Source organism: Gadus macrocephalus, chromosome 6 (genome assembly GCF_031168955.1).
Source record: "Gadus macrocephalus chromosome 6, ASM3116895v1".
Lineage (NCBI taxonomy): Eukaryota > Metazoa > Chordata > Actinopteri > Gadiformes > Gadidae > Gadus > Gadus macrocephalus.
Window position 1 is genome coordinate 18,536,786 of NC_082387.1, and position 25,526 is coordinate 18,562,311.

General features: G+C 45.3%; 1 protein-coding gene across 2 annotated transcripts in view; it reads right to left on the bottom strand.

The window, feature by feature from the left end:
• The window catches only part of ccser1 (coiled-coil serine-rich protein 1), a 72,008-nt gene that overhangs the window by 4,637 nt on the left and 41,845 nt on the right, over positions 1–25,526 (bottom strand). Inside the window, exons 9-11 of one of the 2 annotated variants that reach the window (XM_060054678.1) lie at positions 17,447–17,524; positions 12,755–12,835; positions 3,814–5,456 (exon numbers count right to left, since the gene is read on the bottom strand). In XM_060054678.1, the coding sequence (XP_059910661.1) occupies positions 5,382–5,456; positions 12,755–12,835; positions 17,447–17,524 (234 nt within the window). In that variant the 3' untranslated portion in view covers positions 3,814–5,381. Of the gene's footprint in view, positions 1–3,813; positions 5,457–12,754; positions 12,836–17,446; positions 17,525–25,526 lie in introns of those variants that run through there. The other variant, XM_060054679.1, reaches the window with a different exon arrangement.

Sequence of the window (25,526 nt, forward strand, 5' to 3'; positions counted from 1 at the left end):
GAACAGAGGAGGAGTACTGAGCCAAACCGACGTGGGTTTGGGGCCCGGTGAGTCAGGTCTGGGAGGATTAGACACGGTCAACATCTGAAGGCTGTGTCTGACTGCCACGCTGGTCATCAGAGCGGCTAACTGCCCTTGTGAACGGTGTGAAAGTGACTCGTGTTAGAATGGCGGGTCGCTGAGGGGTTTTAACGCCTAGGGCTGTTGGTAGTTCTTCCGATGCTTTGTAAATGTAGGGTCATGGAAGCCCTTTACCAACTGATTAGGCCTTTTCACTCGGTGTTGTGGAGTTACGTGACGAACGGCTGCTGTGAAACCCCCTGGCCCAACGTCACTGCGTTTCATAGTGGTTTCGCTGGTCTGGATCTACTTGCAGTCAAGGCAACTGAACCCCTCCCGGCTCTTCCTACGTTGCTCTTTGTGACCTCTGGTGCTGTTGTTGCTATGTACATGTCAGGTGTCTCGAAGCCCTGAAGAAACTGAGCAGTGCAGACAGCATGGCAATGACAAAGTGAGGACTTGCTCGTGTGCCTACTGGTGGTTTGTGATCCAAGGCATTCTGAGTAGGGGCTTAGGATCTGTTGGCTGCACAACTTTAATAATGCATGCGTTTCAAAGCTTGGCTTTGAGGTAGGTATAACAAAAGTTACAACAGCCAATCAAGTTACATCAGGCACAGCTGAGCTGGGTGTAGCATCAAAGTGAGGGGAATGGATCCTGGAAAAGGAGTGCAGAGGGACATGTTTGCCCTTAGAGAAATATAGGGGAAAAGGAAATTACCAAGACGAGTCCAAGTCAAAACTGCAGTTTAATGGCCTGGATTGCCGCGAGACATGTTAAAGAAGCAAACGCACAAGCACACACACAAGCACACACACACACACACACACACACACACACACACACACACACACACACACACACACACACACACACACACACACACACACACACACACACACACACACACACACACACACACACACACACACACACAAATGCATTCACGAATGACTACATACGGACACACTTTTGCAATTAAACTGAGCTCCTAATAATGCCAAACCACCACACCATAAACCCATGTTTAAGCCACAAATATGGTCGTTGATAGTGAATGTGAGGGCCAGAGAGAGGCAGACGACAAATGGGAACCAACAGAAAGGTTCCAGAGAGCAGGAGTCGTAATTGAAAGGAAAAAATACATTATGAACCGTGAAAGGTAGGGGAGAGCTGTTGGGCCAGAATGAGGGCTCAAGTCGCTATGATAAAACCAGTTATGGGTCAGCTCCCAAGCTCGTTGAAGACCTCGCACCACAGTATTTGCAGTCGGTCCAACTCTATATTCATGAATCTTTTTTCCTCTGTGTTTTCAACCTTTGCAGATTGTATTACTATTAAAAAAACCATCAAGAAACATACAGTGCAGTACATTTCAATGCCGAAGGACCATGTTTATCTCTCCCCTATCACTTCTCTATTAGCCATCTCTCACTTACAGTTCCCCGCAAGGATATTCCACCTCTTGCTGCCGCGAGTCACGTTTTCCCTCCACTCAGTGAAGCCCTGTATTCTGGTATATCATTACTCCTCCTCCATCTTTTCCTCTCTCTCTCCCTCGCCCTTCCTCCTGATCCCTCCATCTGTGTTTGTTTATCATCTCCCCATCTCCATGACTTCCGCCCGACCTCACCTTCCCTTTCATATTCTTCTCATCCTCCCCCCAACCCCTCCCCAAGCTATACACTCAGTGTCGTCGGCGAGGGACTCGGTTATTAAGAGGTTTGCGTGCCCTCTCTGCCCCCCGTCCCGCCCCCTGTCTGTCTGTCTGTCTGTTGGTGCCATCTGGGCCCAGTTAGGTGCTCGCCTCCCTGCCTCGCGCTGCCCTGCCCGCGGGGAGAGAAAGTCGTTCACGGGGCCACGGATCTTATCACACAGACACAGAAACAATCACACACACACACACACAGACACACATCATCGCACACCCACATACCTTCTGGTGACTGCTCAGCCCCCCCCCCCCTAACCTGCGTGGCCCCCGGGGCCGCCGGGGGGGGAAGCTGGGGAGGACGGCCCACTGCGCCTCACACAGTGGGCCCTTCTGGCCCTATTCTGTCCCCTTCTGTGTGTTCTGTTTGGTCAGCGTTAAATGGGACAGGGAGCAGGGCTGGTGGCAGAGGTGGCACCGTCTTAATAAAAGTTTCTGAGGGAGCTTTTGGAGAAAAGTAAGTGTGTTCGACATTGCGGCCTCGCGCACTGCAATGCTTTACTGCAGGGAACTTGTCTGACTGGTTGTAATGAAGTGGCTGATACTTGAATCGTTGACCGTGTACTTAAAAGTTTAAACATTTTTTAAGGTGATGCAGGAATTATTCGGCTTGGGAGAAATCTTCGTGCCATGCTAGCATCACATTTTGTCAACAATGAAGACAAAAGAAAGAGCTCACTGAATAAAAAAAAGAGCTAAGCCAAAAAAAGGGCTAGGTGCAAACCAAAACAATATCTGAGGTGTGTTGGGTTTTTTAATAAGTAAACAGAACAAACACCAACCCTCTCCTCTCCTTCCAAGTTGTCGCCACAAGCCAACGCAAGCCTCCTACCTCGCCCCCGCCTCCCCCCCTTGCCTCAGTCTCTCCATCTCTTGGCAGCGTCTCGGTACTCCATCTCTCTCTCCTCTGTCATCTCCTTTGCTCCCCTACGGCAGCCCCTTTCACCCCCCCCCCCCCCCCCCCCACATCGAACCCCTACCCCCAAACCCCTCTCCTCCACTCTGGTCCTCTCTGCTCTGCCTGGCCCTCATGTTGTCTGTCCCACACATCACCACATCTATCCATCACATCATTCACCCTCTCTCTCTTGTTCTCTATGCACCCCACTTTCTATCTCTCTCTCGATGCACCTTGCTCTTTCTCCTGCTCTTTTTCCTTATCTCCACCTCGCTGATGCCCCTCTCTCTCTCTCTCTCTCTCTCTCTCTCTCTCTCTCTCTCTCTCTCTCTCTCTCTCTCTCTCTCTCTCTCTCTCTCTCTCTCTCTCTCTCTCTCTCTCTCTCTCTCTCTCTCTCTCTCTCTCTCTCTCTCTCTCTCTCTCTCTCTCTCTCTCTCTCTCTCTCTCCAGCTCAGAAGGGAGGCGGTCGAGGGGAGCGGGTCCTGGTCCCGGTGGGAGAGACAACCGCGGGGGGAGGGGCTGCCTCATTAGTGTGAATGGGAGAGGCAGGAGAGCATCCACCAGCTAGGGCTGTGTGTGTGTGTGTATGTGCGCGTGTGTGTGTGTGTGTGTGTGTGTGCGCGTTTGAGTTGCTCAGGCTATAATTAGAAGTCACAGCGAGCAGCGCTGGGATCACAGTTAGATAAGTGTTCTGGCTGCCAGCCAGGGTGCGGGAGCTACACACGTATGCACACACAAACACACACACGAGACACACACAAATGTGCACAAAGGAGAGAGAGACACACACACACACACACTGCAGTCGTTTTTGACTGGCAGTGCGGGTTGGTTATTGGGGACAATTTGGCTCCAGCATGGAGTGGACCGCAGGATTACTACCTGCACTCTTTCAACTCTCTCCCAATATATATATATATATATATATATATATATATATATATATATTATGTGACACATATATGTGTCACATAAAGTGTGTGTGCGTGCGTGTGTGTCTGTATGCATGTGTGTCTGTATGCGTGTGTGTGTGTGTGTGTGTGTGTGTGTGTGTGTGTGGGCGTGTGTGTGTGTGTGGTGTGTGTGTGTGTGTGTGTCTGTGTGTGTGCGTGTGTGTGTGTGTGTGTGTGTGTGTGTGTGTGGGCGTGTGTGTGTGTGTGGTGTGTGTGTGTGTGTGTGTGTGTGTGTGTCTGTGTGTGTGCGTGTGTGTGTTTACAGGTGTGTGTATGAGCACACCCGTCTATATGAGTAGCCCGTTACTCGGTCACAGGTCACAGAGGCACTAGAGGAGGATGCGAGGGGCTGTGACAGTCGGGGTTAAAGGTGACAGTAAAGAGTCCAGTGGAAGGGGTTGAGTTTTTAAATGCAAACAGAAGGAGGGATGGATGCTGCTCTAGGGGAACTAGAACCATGCTCATTCTAACACAGAACATCGCTTTTGAGAGAAGTTAGATCGTATTTGAACTAAAACTGCCAGTGTTGGAAAGAAGCATATAGCGACCAGCACTGGAACTAAACACAAAACAATCAGTACTCGAATTGAACACTTTATGACACGCCAAAAGCAATGTTGGGGCATGAACCTTCTCTATGATCTTTTAATGTTCGAATAAGTGTATAATCCATCAGAAAAGCTCTGTAATAGCAACCACTAGCAATGGGGTGCACTGAGCAGGCTATCATACAGCAGAGAAAACACACACTGAACTCGTCGGTTGAACGCTCTGCTACTTGGAAAGGGGAAGGAGGTAAAGTGTGTTCTTGGGGTCCTTCATATTTCATGTCTAGATCAATGGTTGTTTTTCTGCTGTGTACCACAGAAAGGGTAAATCAGGTGAGGAAACGAGCATCTCTTACACACATCCAAAAATAACCATAGCCAAATCTATAGTTGGTCAAACGCTTTGCTGGTTCGCACTGTATATATTGTAATCGTAAATTGTTTTTGCTGTGTATTTAAGATACATTAGTCAACTTTAAGGATCTGTACAGTTTATATACTAAATACATCTAAAATTATATTACGTCGTTTTATATTATTGGAAACATAATCACAGTAAAATGGATGAAAATAGAGAACAACGCAACTAATGAATAACAAATACAATGCGAACGATATCTGTTCTGTAAACGCAACAAGATCAGAAACATAATTGAGGTTATCATTTCTGGAGGGTCAAGTCGCATGGGGATAGGTGCAGAGGTAGGCAGCATTCCTGGCTAGGATACAGGAAAAGACGACATTACAAATAGAGGGGCCCACTCATGCTCAGAGACTTGACATGCTCATACATGGCTCACACCAGCCTGTGTTTCTACTGCTCACTCTGCAGTAGTGCTCATACAACTCTGACAATCCAGTCTTACATTCCCCTTGATTGAAGACCATTTAAATATGATGTCTGCCGGTTATTTTTATGAAGGAAGTTACACATAATAGTCCTAGATTAAAGAATTAGTAATAAAGTAACTGACTTAGGACATTATTAGAATGTCAACCACAACTAAGGGGATCGTTCTGTACTCAATTTCGAATAAAACTTCATAAATGGAAGAAATCCTTCCAATCACTTGAGTGATTGGAACATGTGAAGTCACACAGTCAGTGTGAGTGCAGTCAATTGGGTGGAGGAGCCATGCATGATAACCAAGCATCGCTCTGAAGACCCCCTGCAGACTGATCCACAGGACCACCACTACAGGCGGGTCAAGTCAGGTGCCATAACAGAGACACTCACTCATCTGTCTCCTTGACGACAAAGATGTGCCAGCGTGCGCCTTGCTGCCCTGGAAACAGAACATACAGCGACACACACGGGGCGACCAATGAGGAGACAGAAAGGGGATGAAGAGACACAGAGTATTGTTAGATACGGTGAGAAGAAGTCATATAAATATATATAAATAAAATACCTCAACACATTTGACAGTGTGTTCCAGACAGCAGACAACCCTTGAAGTGATCAGTCATTCATCAGACGGATTCAAACGAGCGCGCCAAGCATTAGCCACGTGACTAGCATAGTCTTTCAAGATTCTTCTCCGTGGTTCGGCATGTGAGAGATAAATCATTCTGGGGTGTGGGATAAGGAAAAATTGATGATGATGAATAAAATATGGCTGCCTTTTCACTTTTTCATGTGCCAATACAAAACACACTATGGACGCGCACAAACACACCAACAAACACACACACACACACACACGCGCTTGTATTAAAAAATGCTTACAAGGAAACGCATGCACACACAAGTACACAAGTTATGGGCAGACGCAGAGTTCTGAACAGAGGTCCTAACGCACTGCATCATGGGTTCGAAGAGGAGAGAGGAGAGGGTAGGGCAGAGCAGAGGAGAGCAGAGACATGTAAGGAGCTGTAATATTAACAATGAGGGAGCTCTGACCTATTGCGAAAAAGAGGAAAAGGGTCATGGAAGAGCGATGACAGAAAGATGAGGCGAAAGATGTGGGGAAAGAAGCACAGAGTGACGGCAGAAGAGAAGAAAAAGCAGGACAAGAAAGATGGATAAGAAAAGAGTGACAGTAAAAAGGGAGAGAAAAAGAAAGGATTGAGAATTGGGGACATGAAGATAGAGAGCATGGGGGGGGGAAGGAGAGGCGGGAGATCAGGGAGGGGAAAAGAGATATGAAGATGGCGGGTTGAGGGGTGAATGAAAGCTCAGCGCAGAGCAGCCAGGGGATTAATAAGAACCAAACACATATTTTGGAGGTAAAAAAAAAAAAGTACCGAAAAAAGATTGGTTATGGTTTGGGCAGTTGAAAAAGACATTAAAAAAAAAGGACAGAGATACTACTGCAACAGAAACGACAGAGGTCCAAGAATACAGAGCTAAGTAGGGCGAAAAAGTGACACTCTTCTCTCTTCAGCCAGGGCAGAAAGTAATCCAGTTTACAGGGCCCACATAGTTGCTACCAGCAACACACAGTCATTCCTTCTCTCTCACTCTCTCTCTCTCTAACTTCCTGTCTCTGCCTCAAGCCCTCTTTCTCGTTCATCCACAGTGGAGGAGAGTGCAGCTATGAAAAGCACAGACGAGACACATTCACATGATCTATGTCATCATACATATTGATGCAGGCTTTCCCTGCCCTGCAGCCAAGCTATATAAAGCTTCAACAAATGGTCTTCATAAAAGTGTGCGGCCCCTGCATAAGGCTAGCCACGGCTATGCTAACACATGTCAGTTCCGCAACAACTGCATTCTGCTGCTGCCAATGCACAGAGAGCAAGACTGCAGGCAGATTCTGAACCCCAACGGCCTTTGAGCCATTAGTTCTGACTTGTTTAAAAATATACACACTATATATATGTATATATATATACAAGCCCCTGTCAGCTTAAGTGTTTTTCAAACAATGCTTGACATTAGTCTGTGTTTTTTGCCTCTTCCTAACCCAGTTTAGCAATCAAGTGAATACCGGTGGGTGACGCATTCAGTGAAAATACTGCTGGGCATTACTGGTATAACAAAGTAGAGCAAAGGTAATCAGTCTTACATGTGCCATGGTCTTTGAGTTTTTTCAATTCCATTTTGTGCCATTCAAAGGATAACGGATGACCCATAAGAGCTATTTCCATAAAGCCCTTATCACATTATAGGAGGCCGTTAGGAGATGGCAATGGGTATCAAACCTTTATTATGAAAACATTGTGAGAATGATCATTCAAAATCTTTATCCTACCCCCTTTAAAAAATGCATCCTCATTATTTAGAGCAAAAAATAATCCACTGGGTTCTGAACTGAATGGGGAAAAAAAACTTGAATCCCACTTAACACAGACTAAAGTGAGCATTCAGTCTGTGTGAACTGAATTCAATATAGAACTGACCCAATTAGTGAACAGAAAATGACCTACAATTTTCACAATTTTGTGAGAGATGCATGCATTTAAGGCCAATTTATAGTTAATCTAATAAACCGACGTGAGTGAGGTTCTCGCGGACCTCTGCAGATGTTTGTATAGCACCCAAATTTGGCAGTTTGGACTTGCGTAACCGTGTCAAAGGCTGTGTGTGTATCCTTGCCACTGAAGGGAACATGTCCGCTAACTGCACACGCATGCATATCCATGTATGCATGCGTGCACATCCATGTACACATACACACACTGGGGTTTGTGGTACTGAACAAGATTTGTTATGAGATTAATACAGTAAATGTTGTGTATTCTTAGGGTCACGGATATGCTAGCAGGAGCACCAGGGCAGTGAGTTTGTCTGTTTATTTAGCCAAGCAACCATTTGTAACACCTAACTTGTATTATTTACACTAATAAAAGAAAAAGTGGAATTGAGGAAAGGCACCCAGAGGCCTTGTGTGTGTGTGTGTGTGTGTGTGTGTGTGTGTGTGTGTGGGTGTGTGTGTGTGTGTGTGTGTGTGTGTGTGTGTACAAATATCCACATGATAAAACACCCCTGTTCTCAGAGCTTGCTCTACTAACAAGTTGTCAACTCGTAGGAAGACGAATCAAGGCGTTGGTGTTGAAAAACTTGGCACAGAATCAATCGATGCACACAATCACAGGAGCAGAAAAAGATTGAGGAGAAATAAGGTAGAAAGAGACAAAGAAACAAACCCCATCTGTGTTCTCTCTCTCTCTCATATGTATTATTCTCTCTCTCTCTCTCTCTCTCTCTCTCTCTCTCTCTCTCTCTCTCTCTCTCTCTCTCTCTCTCTCTCTCTCTCTCTCTCTCTCTCTCTCTCTCTCTCTCTCTCTCTCTCTCTCTCTCTCTCTCTCTCTCCCATTTTTTGCTCAAAAGATAAGACTGGTCTTTTGAGGATTCAGAAACCTTATAATAAAGCACAAGGAGTTTAAAATTATGCCTTGGTTTCTTGCGGAAACTCTGTTGGGTTAAGAATAAAGAATAGTCGGAAAATAGTTAAAATAGTTTTATGTGTTTACCAAAGGAAATAAGACCTTGACCAATTAGTAAACACTTCCTCTCCACTTTGCCTTTTCTGCACCAGCCAAAGTCACAACAAGGCCAGGGTAATGAGATTTGTGGTCTTTCGAAAGTGTTCTTGCTAATAAAAAGCGGTGCTCAAGATGGGCGATCTGAACGTGGGGAAAGCAGGACAGGCTTGTCCCTAGTGCGTTTCTGAAGAGGAGGAGAGGAGAGACAAGGATAAGAGAGATGATGATAGTAGAGACGAGCAGAAGAGAAGAGGAGAGGAGAAGAGGAGAGGAGAAGAGACAAGGATAAGAGAGATGATGATAGGAGAAGAGACGAGGAGAAGGGAAGAAGAGAGAAGAGAGGAGGCGAGAAAAGGAGGAGAGAGAAGAGAAGAGATGATGATATGAGAAGGAGAGGAGAGGAGAAGAGAGAAGAGAAGAAGAGAGAAAAGAAGATATAAGACAGAGGGTGAGAGAAGAGAAGCACCCAAACTTCTGGAGGGCTGACTTTGTGTACTTTGAGGAAGACATGAAAAGCCGCAGTAGGACTTGGGAAAGGAGGAAGATGCTCCAAAAAAAATAGAAAGGGGAATGGGTTTGTTTAAACACACTCGCATCCGTGCGCGCTTGCGTTAGTGTGCACGTTTGGGTGCGTGTGTTGGGTGGTGGCTATGATGGTGGGCGTGGGTTGACCTCCTGAAACGGTAGAAGCGGTAGAAATAGCTGCCCCACTTGTAGACACACTTTCCGTCACTATAGCGGACTGTCCTCAAAGCACGGGACTGGGGTAACCTATATAGGTCTGTGCTGCAAGAGAGAGTGATATAGAAATAGAGGGAGAGAGAGGGAGGTGGGCTAAAAACCAGGCCACTCACGCTGTAAGCTACTGCTGAGTAAAGTCACCTGCGCCGCTAGCGGCTCGGTGCTAACGGACAGCCAGCTGCTCCTCTAATTAACGGCACATCCACTCAGGGGAACGGAGCATAAGGAGGAATAGATAGCCGCGGACTGGTCCTACAATAAATAGCAACGCCATACGGTGCGACCACAGCCCCGGCTTTCTAATCACGGAGCTGTGGTGAAGGCAAGGTTACCCTGTCCCCCAAACCCCTCTCCCTCTCTGTGTCCCTGCGGTCTTTGTAATCACAGTGTCCGGTAAATAACGCTGATTAGGGGCCAGTATCGCTGGCGGACTGTAATGAGTGCGGTTCGATCAGTGTGGTTGTGTCGGCGGCTTCCAGAACCGTTTGCAGCTTGGCCGTTACAGGTTGGGGCTCGTCGTTATCACTCTCTCAGCGCTTGGAGTTTCAACTGTTAAGGAGAGACTGCTGTCGATCTACTCTAGCCAATTAGAATGGAGGAATATTGGCTCCAGACACCGCATCATGTCTTTGGCTGAAGTACGTAGTTAAGTTTTAAAGAATGAAACTGAATTTATCTAGATTACTAGCCAGACAGGGCCAGACCAATTTGCAAATGTGTATTAGTCTGGAACCTCTGGGATCCTGTTTTGATTTTTAAGGGGCGTTATCAACAGGCGTAGAGCAAAATGCCTCTGTATGCAATTGGATAGACCTAAAGCCAATCAGAGCAACGAAACATTTGAGTCATTAGTGTCAGCCATCCAATAGGGCACTGAGTATAGTCATTGTATTGTTTTCTTATTACTCAGAGCAAAAAAAACATGAGCCTGCAGCTAGTTGCCCGGCTACTAGATTACTGGAAATTATTCAGATATTCTCCAAAATTGCAGACCGAACAAAAAAGTCATACATACTGTACATACCTACATACACACCGGTAAGTACACTGGACACATTAGACTGAATGAGAGGCAAAAGCGGTTGGCAAATAGTTTACCAACTCAGGCCAAGAAAGTTCAATTTAAGAACTGAATGCCAGAGCTCTTAAGAGCAACAAGGTAAATAATAAGAGATTAATGCTGTCTGAGACATGGCCACACAGAGCCACACACAGAAACACCCAATAATGGGTGAATTATACTGTCTGCATCCTAAATGGGACCTATTTGACAAAACGTACCCGGACACGTTCAAAAGGAGCTTTATTGATGATATAATACAAGACTAATGGCTTCGGGAGAGCGGGGAACGGAGAGACATAGCGAGAGAAGGTGTGTGCGTTTGTCTGTGGGAGAGTGATAGAGAGAGCAGGAGAGGACAAACCCATGAATTTTCTTGCATTAGTCTCCAAACTAGCAAACTAGCAATTACTCGAAGCCATTTCAATCTGTATTCGGGGGAAAAAAAGTGCATTAGGCAGTAAAGGCGCCAGGGAGATATTTTAAGAACTAATAGAGTGCGTGTGTCTGTGTGTCCGTTTGAGTATGTGTATGAGAGAGACTAAAGTCCATTCCATAACTAGTGGGAGATGGTGTATGGGAGATGGTGTAAAAAAGAAAAGAAAAAGACAAACAGGCTTTACGAATAACTATAGTCACAGGCAAGTGAAGGAGATGAAGTGCTGAGAAACAATGAGTGAGGCTAGATAAGTGATTCATCTCAAGACAAAATCAAGAAAAGAAAAATCTATCGACCTCAATTCCTTTCTGGGAGCAACATGTATTCAAATACGGAGAGTGGAACTTATACTCAATATCTCAAAAGGGTAAAAACTGCTTAAAAAGGTTGGATTTTATTGTCACTGTCATAAGTAAAAAAAACTGTTTGTGCACTAAATCAATAGAAGCAATATTAGCAGATAAAATAGAAAACAGCTGTGGTTGTAAAAAATTGTGTAGTTTGCAATCAAGTCGATGTTTTGTTTGACAGTTTTAATTCTTAGCGTGAGTGGGTACGATTTTATGCTCAAAATCTAACTCTATTATCCCTAGGGCATGTGGGCATAATGCACTTCCTTTTATGTATGGAAAGCATGTGTGTGTGCCTGTGTGCCTGTGTGTGTGTGTGTGTGTGTGTGTGTGTGTGTGTGTGTGTGTGTGTGTGTGTGTGTGTGTGTGTGTGTGTGTGTGTGTGTGTGTGTGTGTGTGTGTGTGTGTGAACATGCACACTATACAAGATCAGTGTATCTGTTCTCCTACACAATGACAAAGCTTTAGCCCCTTGAAGGTATTTCCTGTCATCTTTAGGCATGGCAGCGATAACACAGAGAAAGGACTGCATCGTCCAGAAGCAGAGATGATGACAGAACGACTTGAAAAGATAAATTAAATAAAATAATTAAATAAATCACAAAGGAAGCAAGGGACACAAACCCCCAAACTTTCGCTACCGTTTCCGTAATAGGTGGCCATTTTTAGACAGTCATCCATTAAGTCCACTGCGCTCCCAAACTGTCAGCCCCTAGCGCAGCCAAAGAGGCCATGTCATCTGAGAGGGAGGGGGTTGTGTTCATGGCAGCCCCCCCCCCCCCCCCCCCCCCCCCTCGGACACTGGTGAGCGAGTGGCCAACAATATCAATGTCAGAACTGTATCTATTTTGAGATAAATAGGTACAACCCGATGGATTAGAAGCAACTATTCTATTCCTTAAAGCTTCTGCAGGTGCAAAGCGAGATGTGCCACCATATTGAAGCAAAGAAGAGAAAAAAGGAGGAAAAGGAGAGAAAGCAGGATGGGAAGGTAGGAAGGAAGAGAGGGAGAAAGGAAAGGAAGAAAGCAAGGAAAAATTTAAGATAGTGAAGGAAGAAAGAAAGGAAGAAAGGAAGGAAGGACGGCCGGAAGGGAGGTGAGGGAATCAATGATGAGACAAATAAAGGGAATGCACTCAAGGGGGATAACATCGGAAAAAAAGGACCCAGAGAATGTAAAGGTAGCAGAGAGAGGAAAATTGATGGCCTGTTCTGTTTCAGCATATAAAGGTTGCTTGTTAAAAATTAAAAGCAATATTGCAGTAGAGGGAATGGATGGAGAGGAAGAAGGAAGAAGAGAACAGAAGAGAAAAATAACATGATCTATCCGTATTAAGAGAGGTGTACTCTTTTCAAATAATGGCCACATCTTCATGTTGCAGGTGCCTTTCTGTGTGTGTGTGTGTGTGTGTGTGTGTGTGTGTGTGTGTGTGTGTGTGTGTGTGTGTGTGTGTGTGTGTGTGTGTGTGTGTGTGTGTGTGTGTGTGTGTGTGTGTGTGTGTGTGTGTGTGTGTGTGTGTGTGTGTGTGTGTGTGCACGTGCTTGTCTATAGCTCACCTCGGGGCCGGTGTGTTCTGTCTGTGTCGTGCGGTCAGTCGTTTGGCAGTCCTTCGTCCTCAGGGCAGCTTTGGCACTCTCCTGCACACACACCACAAACACCCCCGTCTCATCAGTCATGTCCGCTCAGCTTCGCGTTTCAACCTCTGTGCCACACCCATTCAAAACTACACCCTCCGCCCCAAGCGAAAAGAAACGTCTAAAAGAGAAAAAGTCCAACACTAAAAGGCTCAACCTTACCCCTGACACCAGCGCCCACCCTGATTCACCCTCCCACCGCCCCCCTTTCACCACTTCCCCTGGATATCGAACAGGTCATAAAGCAGTTCCGAGATGCACAGAAGCTCTGTTGCTGCCAGATATTGGCCCTGGGTCTCTCCAGAAAGTGCAGCAGAGGAGAGGGACTAATAAAAACGGTGACAGGCCCAGCAGGCCGGCCGCAAGGTTTTTCCAGCTGCTAATTCATGGGCTCTCAGTGTGAGATTTAAAGACTGGCAGGAGAAGTGGCTCTGGCCTCTTTCCTTAAAAAAAACAGCATCTTCCAACGAGCCAAAAATCAATCGAAACCGGACCCTTACTTTGGCCTCACCTCTGACTGATAGTTTTTTCAGGTGGACTGAATTCCCACTGCCTCATGGGAGGGTTAGAGAGAGTGTTAGAGAGAGAGAGAGAGAGAGAGAGAGAGAGAGAGAGAGAGAGAGAGAGAGAGAGAGAGAGAGAGAGAGAGAGAGAGAGAGAGAGAGAGTTACGATTTAAATACATGGAAAAAGAGCTGGATAGAGACAGTGAGTTAGAGAGATTGAGCAAAGATTCAAAGGGTGAGATTGAGATTAAGAGGGATACAGAGTTAGAGAGAAAGAAAGAGAGAGAGAGAGAGAGAGAGAGAGAGAGAGAGAGAGAGAGAGAGAGAGAGAGAGAGAGAGAGAGAGAGAGAGAGAGAGAGAGAGAGAGAGAATAACAATTCCCCTCATCATTTGCCGCTGGCCCTCAGGGGCCAGGGTTTTAAGAAGAGCTATGTGCCGGTTATTAAATATTCAGAGGGTTTCTTAATGAATTACCATTATTGAACAAAATAACTCAGAACAGGTGTTGCGGGAGCACAAAAAGTGATGAGCATGCGTTAAATTCCTCCTCTGATCTCCACCTTAACTCTGCGCACATTACAATGAGCCCCTCATAACAGGCTGGCTTCAATGCCGAGTTACAATCTAACTCTGTTGATTAGTCACGGTTAGAGGAAGTGTGCACCGGGGGAGGGGGGATGGGGGGATGGGGGGGAAGAAGTGTTCCATGACAAAAAGTTGCCGTTGGAGCGCAGTACTTCACCGGTGAGAGCTGGCATCGGTGGGGGGACTCATAAAACGTGACAGCTCTTGCTTGGCGGCCAGCATGGAGGTCCTTCTAGGAGAAATAATTAAGGGCTCTTCACTGGCAGATTTAACAGAAGGTACGGGGAGGAGACGAGCACTGGGAGTACGAGGGAGAGAGAGAAAGAGAGCTTGCGATGAGCTGCCCTTTCCAATGTGAAATGCCGCGTCTTTATAGCGACTTAGCCACACTACGCATTTCTCCTCTTTTGGAAATGGGTCAGTTGAAACAACCAACTGACTAACACAACTTTCTCTCTCAATCCAACATAAAACCCAGCTCCTCAGACTAAGCCGCAGCCAGAACCTCCGCGTTCAGGCGTCTATGAACCTCACGTTCCAGATGTAACACCTTAACACAGTTAACACAATGAAACACAGCGTTACGTATTCAAACAATTGCATGGCGGGTACTTTTCCTCTCTTGCATTTAATTTTGAGCCTGTGAAACACACACACACACACGCGCGTGCGAGCACACACACGTAAAAGTAAAGGGAAGTATTAGACATTTAGCAGCCATTTTCATCCATACGATTTACAGCAAGTGTTTGTAGTGTCATTAATTAGCAGGTAGGTGTTTGGCATCTTGCTAAAGGAGGCAGTATGGGTACACTGCGGACATTGGGGATCGAACCAAGAACCTTTCGGCTGGAAGTCGAACATCTGAGGCACTACACTTTCTTACCTCATACTGTAAAGCCCTCAACATTTGGCAGAAGGCGTGGATCAAAGAAGCCTGGATTGTGCCCCAAATTGGGATTTGACTCGGGTGTAAGGTCAGGTACAATCCATCAGTGATTTCATAAGCCATTTCGGCCTAGATACTTCTTGCAATTACCAAATTCAGGGAGAATATTTCTACAAAATAAATGTTATTTATTTCAGATAACAACAGCAACACACCTAATTTTGGCCCGTTGCCATGCTGTGTATCCCATGGAAACAGCAGCATAAACTTGTTATTCAGCAACTCAATAAATGTAGCACGGGCCGAAATATGATATATAGATGACCACGCCTCTTCAAATGACACTTGTGGTAACCATAACTGTGTGGAGCATTGACCCTTTAACATTTCACTTCAATTTATTGTATGTGACAAATAAAAACACTTGAACTTGAACTTGAACTTGAACTGAAACGAATTCTTCACTCTTCAGGCATCGCAAATGTACTCTTTGTTTTAATTTCAACTCCCTTGATAGTAATTTATAATTTCCCCTATCTTACGATCTGCATTCAGGCAGCGGTACTTTGGGTTAGCTATGACAGTACATCCTGTTGTAACAAATCTGCTGATGGAGTGTATGGGACAGGGGCCTTATATTCCTAAGCGGAGTAGCTGGTATGTGATGGCAGGACTGTGGCAGCACAGACACATGCCTGGATAGGGATTCACACTGTTGGCATGGGAACACATAGCTCGTAGTGAGCAACCAAATTCCTGGTAGATTCTCAATGCTAAACATCTCCATCTAAATCTGTGCGTAGATGTGACGGTGACTTGTTAGTGACGGGAGGTGTGTGCGCGTGTGTGTGAAAGACTGATAGTCACAGACTCGTGCCCTGGGGAGCAGATATTTAGTGATTTTACTGGTGAAGAAGGAACAAGAGATAGTAGAGAAATGGAGAGAAGCTTCTCAGAAACAGAGAAAGAAAGAAAGAATTGCTGCTGAAAGGCAGGAGGATGAAGAGGAGAAGGAACAGGATGAAGACAAGCCGGAGGAGGAGGAGAAGGAGAAGGAGGAGGAGCAGGAGGAATGTTGCAATGAGGAAGATAGTGAAAGCAAATTGTAAAAAAAAAAAAAGTACGTAAATAAAGAAAAAATATATGATGAAACAAAACACCCTACCTTTTGCAGGTAACTAAAGCCCAGTTCAGATTAAAGATTTACAAAGAGAAAAAATGGTTTCAGGAGATGGTAGCTGTGTTACTATTACTTTGCGCCTGAAGCCATTGCATGGAATCTCAAGAGATTTATGTTTTGGAACGTATTGACCTTATTAAAGTATCTACACTGGTATTTATACATTGCTGGAAATGGATCACAACTGTGACTTGTTTGTGCAATACCAAACGTAAGAAACGTAAGCCTTATTTTCAAACGGGAAATCATTACAATGTACCAACAGGAAATATCACCCCTTTCATATCGTTTCTCACCTGTAGAACAGAAACGCCACGTAATTTGTCTCTCTTGAAGAGAAATACAGTCCTTGAATTTGGTGTTTTTTTTTAATGAGTGGTCTCACCGACTCCTCCAGTCGATTCCGGAAAAAAGGCGAGCAGAATATCTGAAAGCTGGTGAATTTACAGCTTTTAAAGCGCTCGGTGCAGGGAAGTGAAGGGCCCAGTTTCAGAACATTATCCCATGAATCTCTTGCAAGCAGTCGCATGTTGCAAGCAGTCTCGTCGCAAATCTTTGATTAGCATTGCCAATGGAATGGACCTCAGAAGTCTGGAATGCCGCCTGGCACAGCCTTGGGCCCAGTGCAATGTTTGCATTACACTGAATAAGAAGGAGACATGGGCCAGGGGAAAGCCAAGAGCAAGAGGAGGGATAGAAGTGACTGAGGTATTTGACGCCTTACATACTGGATGCAGTCATGGAGCAGTACTGCCCGGGGAGATTGCTGCGACACAGTGAATTCTAACATATAGATAGCAAACTTAAAATAGTATATATATTTTTTTAAACACTATTTCTTTACTTCAACACTAGTTGTAGTAAAATCAGCAATACTGATCATAATAAAATGATTAGCTCCAGAACTATAATATTTTCTGAGTCAATGCATTTCTGTTTTGTTATGTACATTAACAATGTGTTTCTAATATTTAGATTAGGCTGTCTAATTAGTTGCATGAAAAGGATTTTTAATAAAATAAACAAATCAGACCTACTCAATATTGATGGTTCAATTCCAATCCATTCCCATGTTGCGCATTGCCTTCAAATACATTCAAGCTACTTTTAATAATTCATTGCATATACTGAGAGAGAGCGAGAGAGAGAGAGAGGAGAGAGAGAGAGCGATAGACGACAAGGGCAGACATAAAGTAATATAACAAGAAAGTGGAGGAGGTGAAAATCAAGATATTCTACAATGTGGTGTCAAGGAAGGGTCAGGGGTTTGTGTGCGGACAGGTTTCAAAAAAGTTGAGTGGATAAAACAACCGTTCTGACAAAGTGCTTTGTGTTGTAGTTTCAAACAGGGGCCCCATCAGTTCCATTAGACATCCATCAGGGTAGGTGTGTGTGTGTGTCTCTCTATGTATTTATGTATGCATGTGCGTGTGCGTCTCGTGGTTTAATCTCACCAGTTCATTCTGAAGACGGAAAATGATCTCGTCCTTTTCCCGTAGTTGCTGCAGAAGGGCCTCCTCTCTGCTGAGATCCTGTGTAGACACATACATGTGTGCGCACACACACACACACACACACACACACACACACACACACACACACACACACACACACACACACACACACACACACACACACACACACACACACACACACACACACACACCGCAACAACAACAACAGTGTTACACAGGAAGGAAAACTGTAGCTTCGGGGTTTACACCTAGACATACATCTTTTGCAGACAGGCTGGGAGAATTCAGCCACCGTGTGTGCAACTAGTGTGTAGGGATTTTATCTGTGTGTGACTTATTATAAATTGCTGCTATCCACGTGCAATGTGAATATTGTATAATGAACCATAGCTCTCTTTATCTCTCACACCCCTCTCAATGTAATCCAATTCAACCGCATTAGCTTAATTAGCATGAGAAATATTAGTCACATGACGCTCCAGCATGTTAACTAAATCACGTTGCATTAAAGAATGCAGTAAGATACTGACAACGATCAATGCAATATCTGGCCCATAAACCCCCCCCAATCACAAAGAGATGTTTGGGGGGGGGGCCCACCAGAGCTTCAGGCTCTGGTGGGCCCTGTAGCTGGAGTGCAGAACGCACACGGCACTTAACTATGACCCTGTCCTGTCAGAGGACATAGCTCTGAGGATGGAGAGAGAGAGAGAGAGAGAGAGAGAGAGAGAGAGAGAGAGAGAGAGAGAGAGAGAGAGAGAGAGAGAGAGAGAGAGAGAGAGAGAGAGAGAGAGAGAGAGAGAGAGAAAGAAGGTCAGGGAAGAGGTAGAGAAATAGAGACAAAAAGAGAAGGGAGAGAGAGAAAGAGAGATAGAAACAGAAGAGCATGAAACTGAGAACATGAGCGATATTGCAAGACAGGAGAGTGGGAGAAAGGTGAACAAGGAGAGATGCAAGAGTACCGCAACAGTGTTGTGGGAGAGGAGAACATTAAAGGGTTGAGGTGTAAACAAGAAAGACAGAGCGATAGAAAGAAAGGGGAGAATGAGAGGCAGACTGAATGAGATGGTTTTCCAAGGACAAAAAAGAGAGAGAGAGAGAGCGAGGGAGCGAGGGAGAGATATACAGTAGAGGTTGAGGACAGAGCCAGCCTGAGGCAGGGCGGGGTGGTCTCAAACAAGCAGGCCGTAGGGAGCCATCGAGCTGAAGGACATACGCACAGGAAGAGAGGCAGGGAGACGCACCCTAGCGCTGTGTAAGCATCCTCCACCAAACCTCTGATGATGGTGCATACGACTATCTCCCTTAACCCTATAGCATCCCCACTAAGACACAATGGGAAAAACACTCCACCGGAACATATCATCAAAACCAACATTCCCTATGTAAGGTCGAAAATCAATACAGATGTATTTTACGCATACACAACTATGCATTGTCTAATGTGTTTATAATATCCCCTGCTGCAGTGCCCACTGAATGCTTTACAACGCACATTCTAACAGGGAGTAGCAGGGCAGAGCAGATTGAGGTGCATCGGGAGTGACAGGGGTCAAGGTATTATTCTATGACTTATTATGCATGGCACGGGGGCACCTCCTAGGATTGTTTTGTTTTTTCGCCGAAAGTTTAAGTATATCCTCCACAAGATATCCTTGATGAGTTTAAACCTTTTTTTTCTGAGGAATTCAACAACAAAGACAGTTTGAAGGGAAAGAACAAAAGAATGAATCCACAGGGCTATATAATATAATAACACTTTTCCCTAATGCAGAATGTGTCAGACAAGATAATTGTATGCATTGTAAATTCCTATCATGGTTAAAATCCCTTTTGCAGAGGTGGGTCAAAAGTAGATGCCTCTAAAGAATAGTAAGAAAAACTGCATTACTAAAAATTCACCAGATACCAAAACATGAAACATTACGAATATACAATTAAAATGTACAACATTAACATACGATTATTTTCCATGATTAGTAATAAGGTAATGCTACCCTAGAAAACATAACTGTAGACATTTTGATTGTGAACTGGAACCAGTAACATGCTGTTTGGGATCAGCCTATTACAATGGAAATAAATGCTCTTGTTTACTAAAAAGACCCCATTACATTCAACGTACAGCATGTGCATGCATTGTCTGAGAGTACAATGCAGGTATGCAATGCTCTGTTTTTGTCCAGCTTTTTAGCTTTTCTTTTAAGACATGACTTGGGACACGGCTTATCAGAGCTTGAAAAGCCATGTGTTATCATGCAGTTGGTGAAGAGGTCTAACACAACTAAGGAGAATACACATATAAATGTGTTTGTGGTAGCTAGAGAGAGAGAGAGCGCGTGCCAGAGCGAGATAGAGTGAGAAAGAGAGTGAGGGTGAGGGTGAGCGCGAGAGTAAAAGGGGGAGGCATTTGACAACAACTGACCGAAATGTTACATTCTCCCAGTAGACCACACAGGGCCCAAGACCAAAGTGCTGGATGTTTAGGTGACCTTCACACGATGACATGCACTAGCACTTTTATTAAAGCCTGAGTGATGTCATTTCGGTTATTGCCATTGTATGAACAAATGTCACATGAGCACATGTTCCGTGGTACCCTGAGACGTGAAACGCGGTTCAAATAAACCCAGAGCTCCTTCTCCCTGCTTACCCTGAGTTTAACCTTTTCCGTCCCTTGTTTCACCCTACCTCATAGAGAAGAGGGCCACACTGCCACTCCAGCGACAGATGATGGTTGTCTCCCAGTCAAACCATTCCAGGAAAAACCGAAACCCTTCTCTGAAGTTTACCTTTAGGCATCCTTGAGCAAAATGCCTTACCGCTACCTGCTCCATTATGACATGGGTCTAAACGTCACTTGCTTTGGAGAGTATCCAGGAAAACAGAATAGTAAAACGGAATGGTAATTTTTCTTGTTAGGCTTTAACGTCCTCAGCGTTCATATACTGGAAGCACATTCATCATATTTTTCCCTGCCATCTTAACCAACGTTCAGATACCTAGAACCTAGAAAAGAAAATGGAGGTTGACAAAAAGTCTACGTGTGGGTTTTCTTTTTCTAATGTCGCTGCACTGAGGATCAGTTCTGAAAGGTGCAGGGTGTTCTGCACTACCTATTTATAACAAATGGCCAAAGGAATGGACATAAATCTGCTCCAAAGACATTTCACTCTTAAACCTGTGTTTCACAGATTTTAGAGGTGTGATATGAATTTAAGGATTTGAAATGTAAAATGACTACATATTGCTTGCCCCGCCCAAGATAACTTTCTTTGTTGGAACAGTCCATCAAGCTGCCTCCTAATCCCCGACACTGGGAAAAACACAGGAAATAACTTCTGGGGCATTGTGAATACTTTGAAAGGCTTTGCTCCTTTGTGGACATACAAACAAACAAATAGGTGTATTCTTGTTGTTTTTCATTTGAGGAAAATTGAAAAGGTGAGACACTTCTTCCGATGGGAAGAAATACAAAAGAATATAAAAAATGTCACAACCTAGACATAACAAACAACACGTAGAGGTAGATATCGTCTCACACCAAAGAGACCATACGTCCTGTATTAACATTTCGCTTTGAACAGCAAGTGTAGAGGAACTACCAATGTATTTTCTAATAATTTCTAATCTCACCATCATATATTTACTCGGCACTTCTCGCACATATTGCACCAGCATTCTCTCTGACAAAAAACAAAAAACAAAAAAAGAACCAAATCACCCTCAATTGCATCAGATTTTGGAAGACGACTTGCAGAATGTACTATAAAGTGGAATGCAGAAAAAGACACCGACGTCTGTTCTTAGCGTCTGTTGTCTGCCCAGCGCTCAGAGAACACGACTAGTTAAAGGGCTTTATTGCTCCGTTCTTTTTTGGCTTCCTCTCTCCCCTCGAGCCAATTTCAATAAAAAGACATCTGGTTCTTCATATTCATCAGAATCATGTGCGGAGCCCTAGTGTGTGTAGGTGCGTGGGCATGTACGTGGGCATGTGCGTGTGTGCGTGCTTGTGTGCGCGCGTGCATCATCCTCCACAGGTGAAGGTGAAGGTAGCAGAACACCAGCGCGGGCCGTGGCGCACCTGTGCATCAATCAGCGCCATGGCGACCGCCTGCCCTGCGTGTTGACAGCGCTGAACAGAGAGCGCCGCGACGAAAACACTCACAGGGAAGGGATCATAATGAAAGACAGACGTTTTAGCTCTGCACGGATAGGGGAGACCCTGGCCCCGCGGCGGAGAAGGCACGCAGGTGAGCGTGTTGCAATGCAAATGAGATCGACGAGATCCATCCTCAAATGAATGGGTGGAGGGTCCCTCCTGCAACTCCCCCGTACTCGGCTGGCCTTGAGAAACAGTCAACAAGACGTCCCCAAACCTCGGCTGTCCTCAACAAGACGTCCCCAATCCTCTGCTGCCCTTGAGAAACAGTCAACGAGACGTCCCCATCTGCTGCAGTCCTTGGGAAACAGTCAACAAGACGTCCCCATTCTCTGCTGTCATAAATAACACGTCCCCATCCTCTGCTGTCCTTGAGAAACAGTCAACAAGACGTCCCCATCCTCTGCTGCCCTTGAGAAAGAGTCAACAAGACGTCCCATCCAAAGTGAAGGCGGGTTGGATGAATGAAAATGAACGCCCCAGCCTATAAAGCTGACATGTATCCTCCTCAGATCTGTGTATCCGTGGACCGTGTATTGCCATCCTAGTTTTATTTGGCAAAGGGTATTTATACCATCAGGGCTTCTCTTAAAGAAAGACGATTATTACCCTTATTTAACTAGTGCAAACACATGATATCCAGTTAGATATAAATGGCTTGTTGTTTATAGTTGGTAAGTCAAAATATAGAGGAAAGGAAAAGTTTCAGAGAAATGCTGGAGTAAACAAAATGTGCCGGTCGGCTAAGGGCAAGCTAAAGGGATTGGAGAAAATAACTTAGCTAACTTAGCCTCTTTCATACTCTCAGACACACACACACACACACACACACACACACACACACACACACACACACACACACACACACACACACACACACACACACACACACACACACACACACACACACACACACACACAGGATCTAAAATTGACCGGCTTAGGTGTTAATCCAAGGGATAGACAAGAGAAAGAGAAAGTATTTGGGGAAAAGGTTATCTGGAATGACAGGGCCAAAGCAAAAGAGAGACAGATGGAGAGATGGATATTTCAGTTTGGTTTACCGCTATGGCCTGGCATCAGATAAAGCCCGGGAATAAATGCAGTCAAGTGGGTTTGTGGCCCTGTGCATTCCCCATTGTAAGAATCTATTTGATGTTTGTTCTGTGCCCGCCAAAGTATTCATGGATATTCTGTGTGCGGATGCCAAGTCTTTGCGATGCTGATTGCTTTTCATTGTGGCTTTATTGTCCTGGTCTCATGAATGGAAACGCGTGATTAGTTTTCTTCTCCCGCTCATTGATAGGCTAGGGTTAGGGGTTGGGGGTTGGCGCTCTCTCATTCAGAATGTGGACCAGCCTGGCGAAGGTTGTGATTGCGGAACGGGCTCTACTTTAAACTACTTAATTATATTGAATAAACATTTGAAGCACGAAAATGACAGTAAAGAAGCGTGTGTAGGTTTTTCGCGTGTTTGTTGTGTTCGTTGACGCGTTGATTCGCTTGTTGGGGTTCCGGACAACGTGAATGGGACCTACGTCTGCAGGCGGCTAGGGCGGAGTACAGCTTTCTCTCTCCCGGTTCCGTCTCCTGGAATACAGTAGCCGGGGATGTAAGTGGGACAGAACCGAGTGGAAACGGTGTCGTACCGCAACGGGTCGGCGCTAAACTAGGGCGCGCCGTGACACCGCCAGCCTCTCAAGTGGCTCCGGCAGATTATTTTTACACCCACAGAGTCCCGCTTTTCTGGAACACACCGGGAGGACAGGATATCTACTTCATCGCTTCCTCCCTTCAAATCCCTCGCTTCCTACCCGGATGCCCGTGGTCACATGAAACACACACACACACACACTCGTTTTTTCCCTCTGTGTATTATTCTATACAAGGTTGGCTTGTTTTCCACGGCTGCCGGTAATATCCAGCCTGGCACGCATCGCTGTGAGTGTTTTTGCACTGCAGTTGTTCCAATCTCGCTCCATTTTGTGATGTCCTTATCCAGAACGGATAACCTGCCCCGATATAACAAACAAACTGTATTTTTTTTAATTACTACTTGCACACACTGAATGCACTCTGAAGAGTTGGCCACTTATAGAACATGTGGGTTTGTAGAGAGTCATACCCTACCAATGAGGTAGGAAGTACTTTTCTTGTTACTTAAGGATTTGGCCTGTTTGTTAAAACCCCAGGTTAATTGTTTACATTGTTAAATTGAGATTAGCCATGGTCTTTGTTCAAATCACAGAAATTGAATAGTTGCCGATCCATTGACATCCATTATATTCCAAACAAGTGTTTAACAGCACCCACAGCTGTATCTTTGTTTTGACTAACACATGTCAGCGAATACAAACTGCCTTGAAACTGGTAATTATCCAAATTCCACAAACAAACAAATAGAAATGGTTTGATTAGGGGTATCGGGCTTGGTTATTATTTCATTCTTATTGTCATCCCAACATAGAAAAAGTAAAACGATTAACCTTGGGATTGAACCACCCGGCCGAATCCTTTGAGCAGGGACTGAATAGGAAAATAAGTATGTCTCTGTCCAGTTCAAGGGTAGCAGGTAGGTATTGTACACAAAAATTCAATACAACCGCACATTTACTTTGAGCAGCAGCTTTTCAAGCAGTGAGACAGAGATACAACATCTCAACTCAGTGCGCTCTAAAGTCCATAAGAACTGAAAAATAATTAATACGAATGCATGGCTAAAATATGTCCTCAGAAGATGTGGGCCCTCTTCAGATGTGTGGACGGGGGAGGGATTCTGCAGATCGTATGCAGCCAGGTAGCTCGCTCCACCATCGGGGTACCGCACATGAAAAGAGTTCTGGACAGCAAATTAGTTCCACGTGGTGAAAGCACTGGCAGACACCGTTCATTAGTGGACCTCGGAGGGCTGGGTGGGCACGCCACGGAGGCACGGATGAGGGATGTGATGTGGGTGGGTGGGTGGGTGCCGAGCCCGGTCATTACATCTGCGCGCCAACATCAAGGACTTGAACTTGACGTAGACACGGTGGCAGTCGGTGGAGTGAGATGCAGAGCAGCAGGACTGAGGTCGGTCGCACACACCAGACACGGCGCTGCATTTCTCCTCCTAACCTCGCTCACTCTTAATCAGGGATTCAATGGGCTGGATATTAAACACGAGCAGTGAAGCCATCCTCAACGCACCCCTCTGCATTGATACATATTTAAAAAGAAGATGCGTGTCTCTCTACGTTTTCCACCTCTATCCCCCCAGTGCTTAGTGCATTTCCTTCCTCCCGTTAATAAGACCATCTCTTTACTCAGAGAGAGAGAGAGAGAGAGAGAGAGAGAGAGAGAGAGAGAGAGAGAGAGAGAGAGAGAGAGAGAGAGAGAGAGCGAGAGAGAGAGCGAGAGAGAGAGAGAGAGAGAGAGAGAGAGAGAGAGAGAGAGAGCGAGAGAGAGAGAGAGAGAGAGAGAGAGAGAGAGAGACACACACACAAACAGAGAGGGACAGACAGACCGCCAGACAGAGAGCTGGGTCAGAGCTTCTCCCCGGCCATGTTCCATTATAACAGTCCACTATCTTGTTGTAATCTTTTGTGCTCTTTACCCTGCTGCCAGGAGAATCCATGTAGGTCAGCAGTGAGGACACAGAAACAATCTCAATGAATGTGTGTGCAGGTGCAACCAAACATACAACACATTAACACGCCTCGCACTGCGGTGAACACCATCAAGTGCACCTCGCCTCCTCTTTCTCTCTGCTGCCACCTAACTAAATCCTTTTCTCCTACACTACCCTGAGAGAGGCCTACCATTAATACAAACCAGAGCTGTCTCGTTCCCTCAGCCTCTCACTCACACACACACACACACACACACACACACACACACACACACACACACACACACACA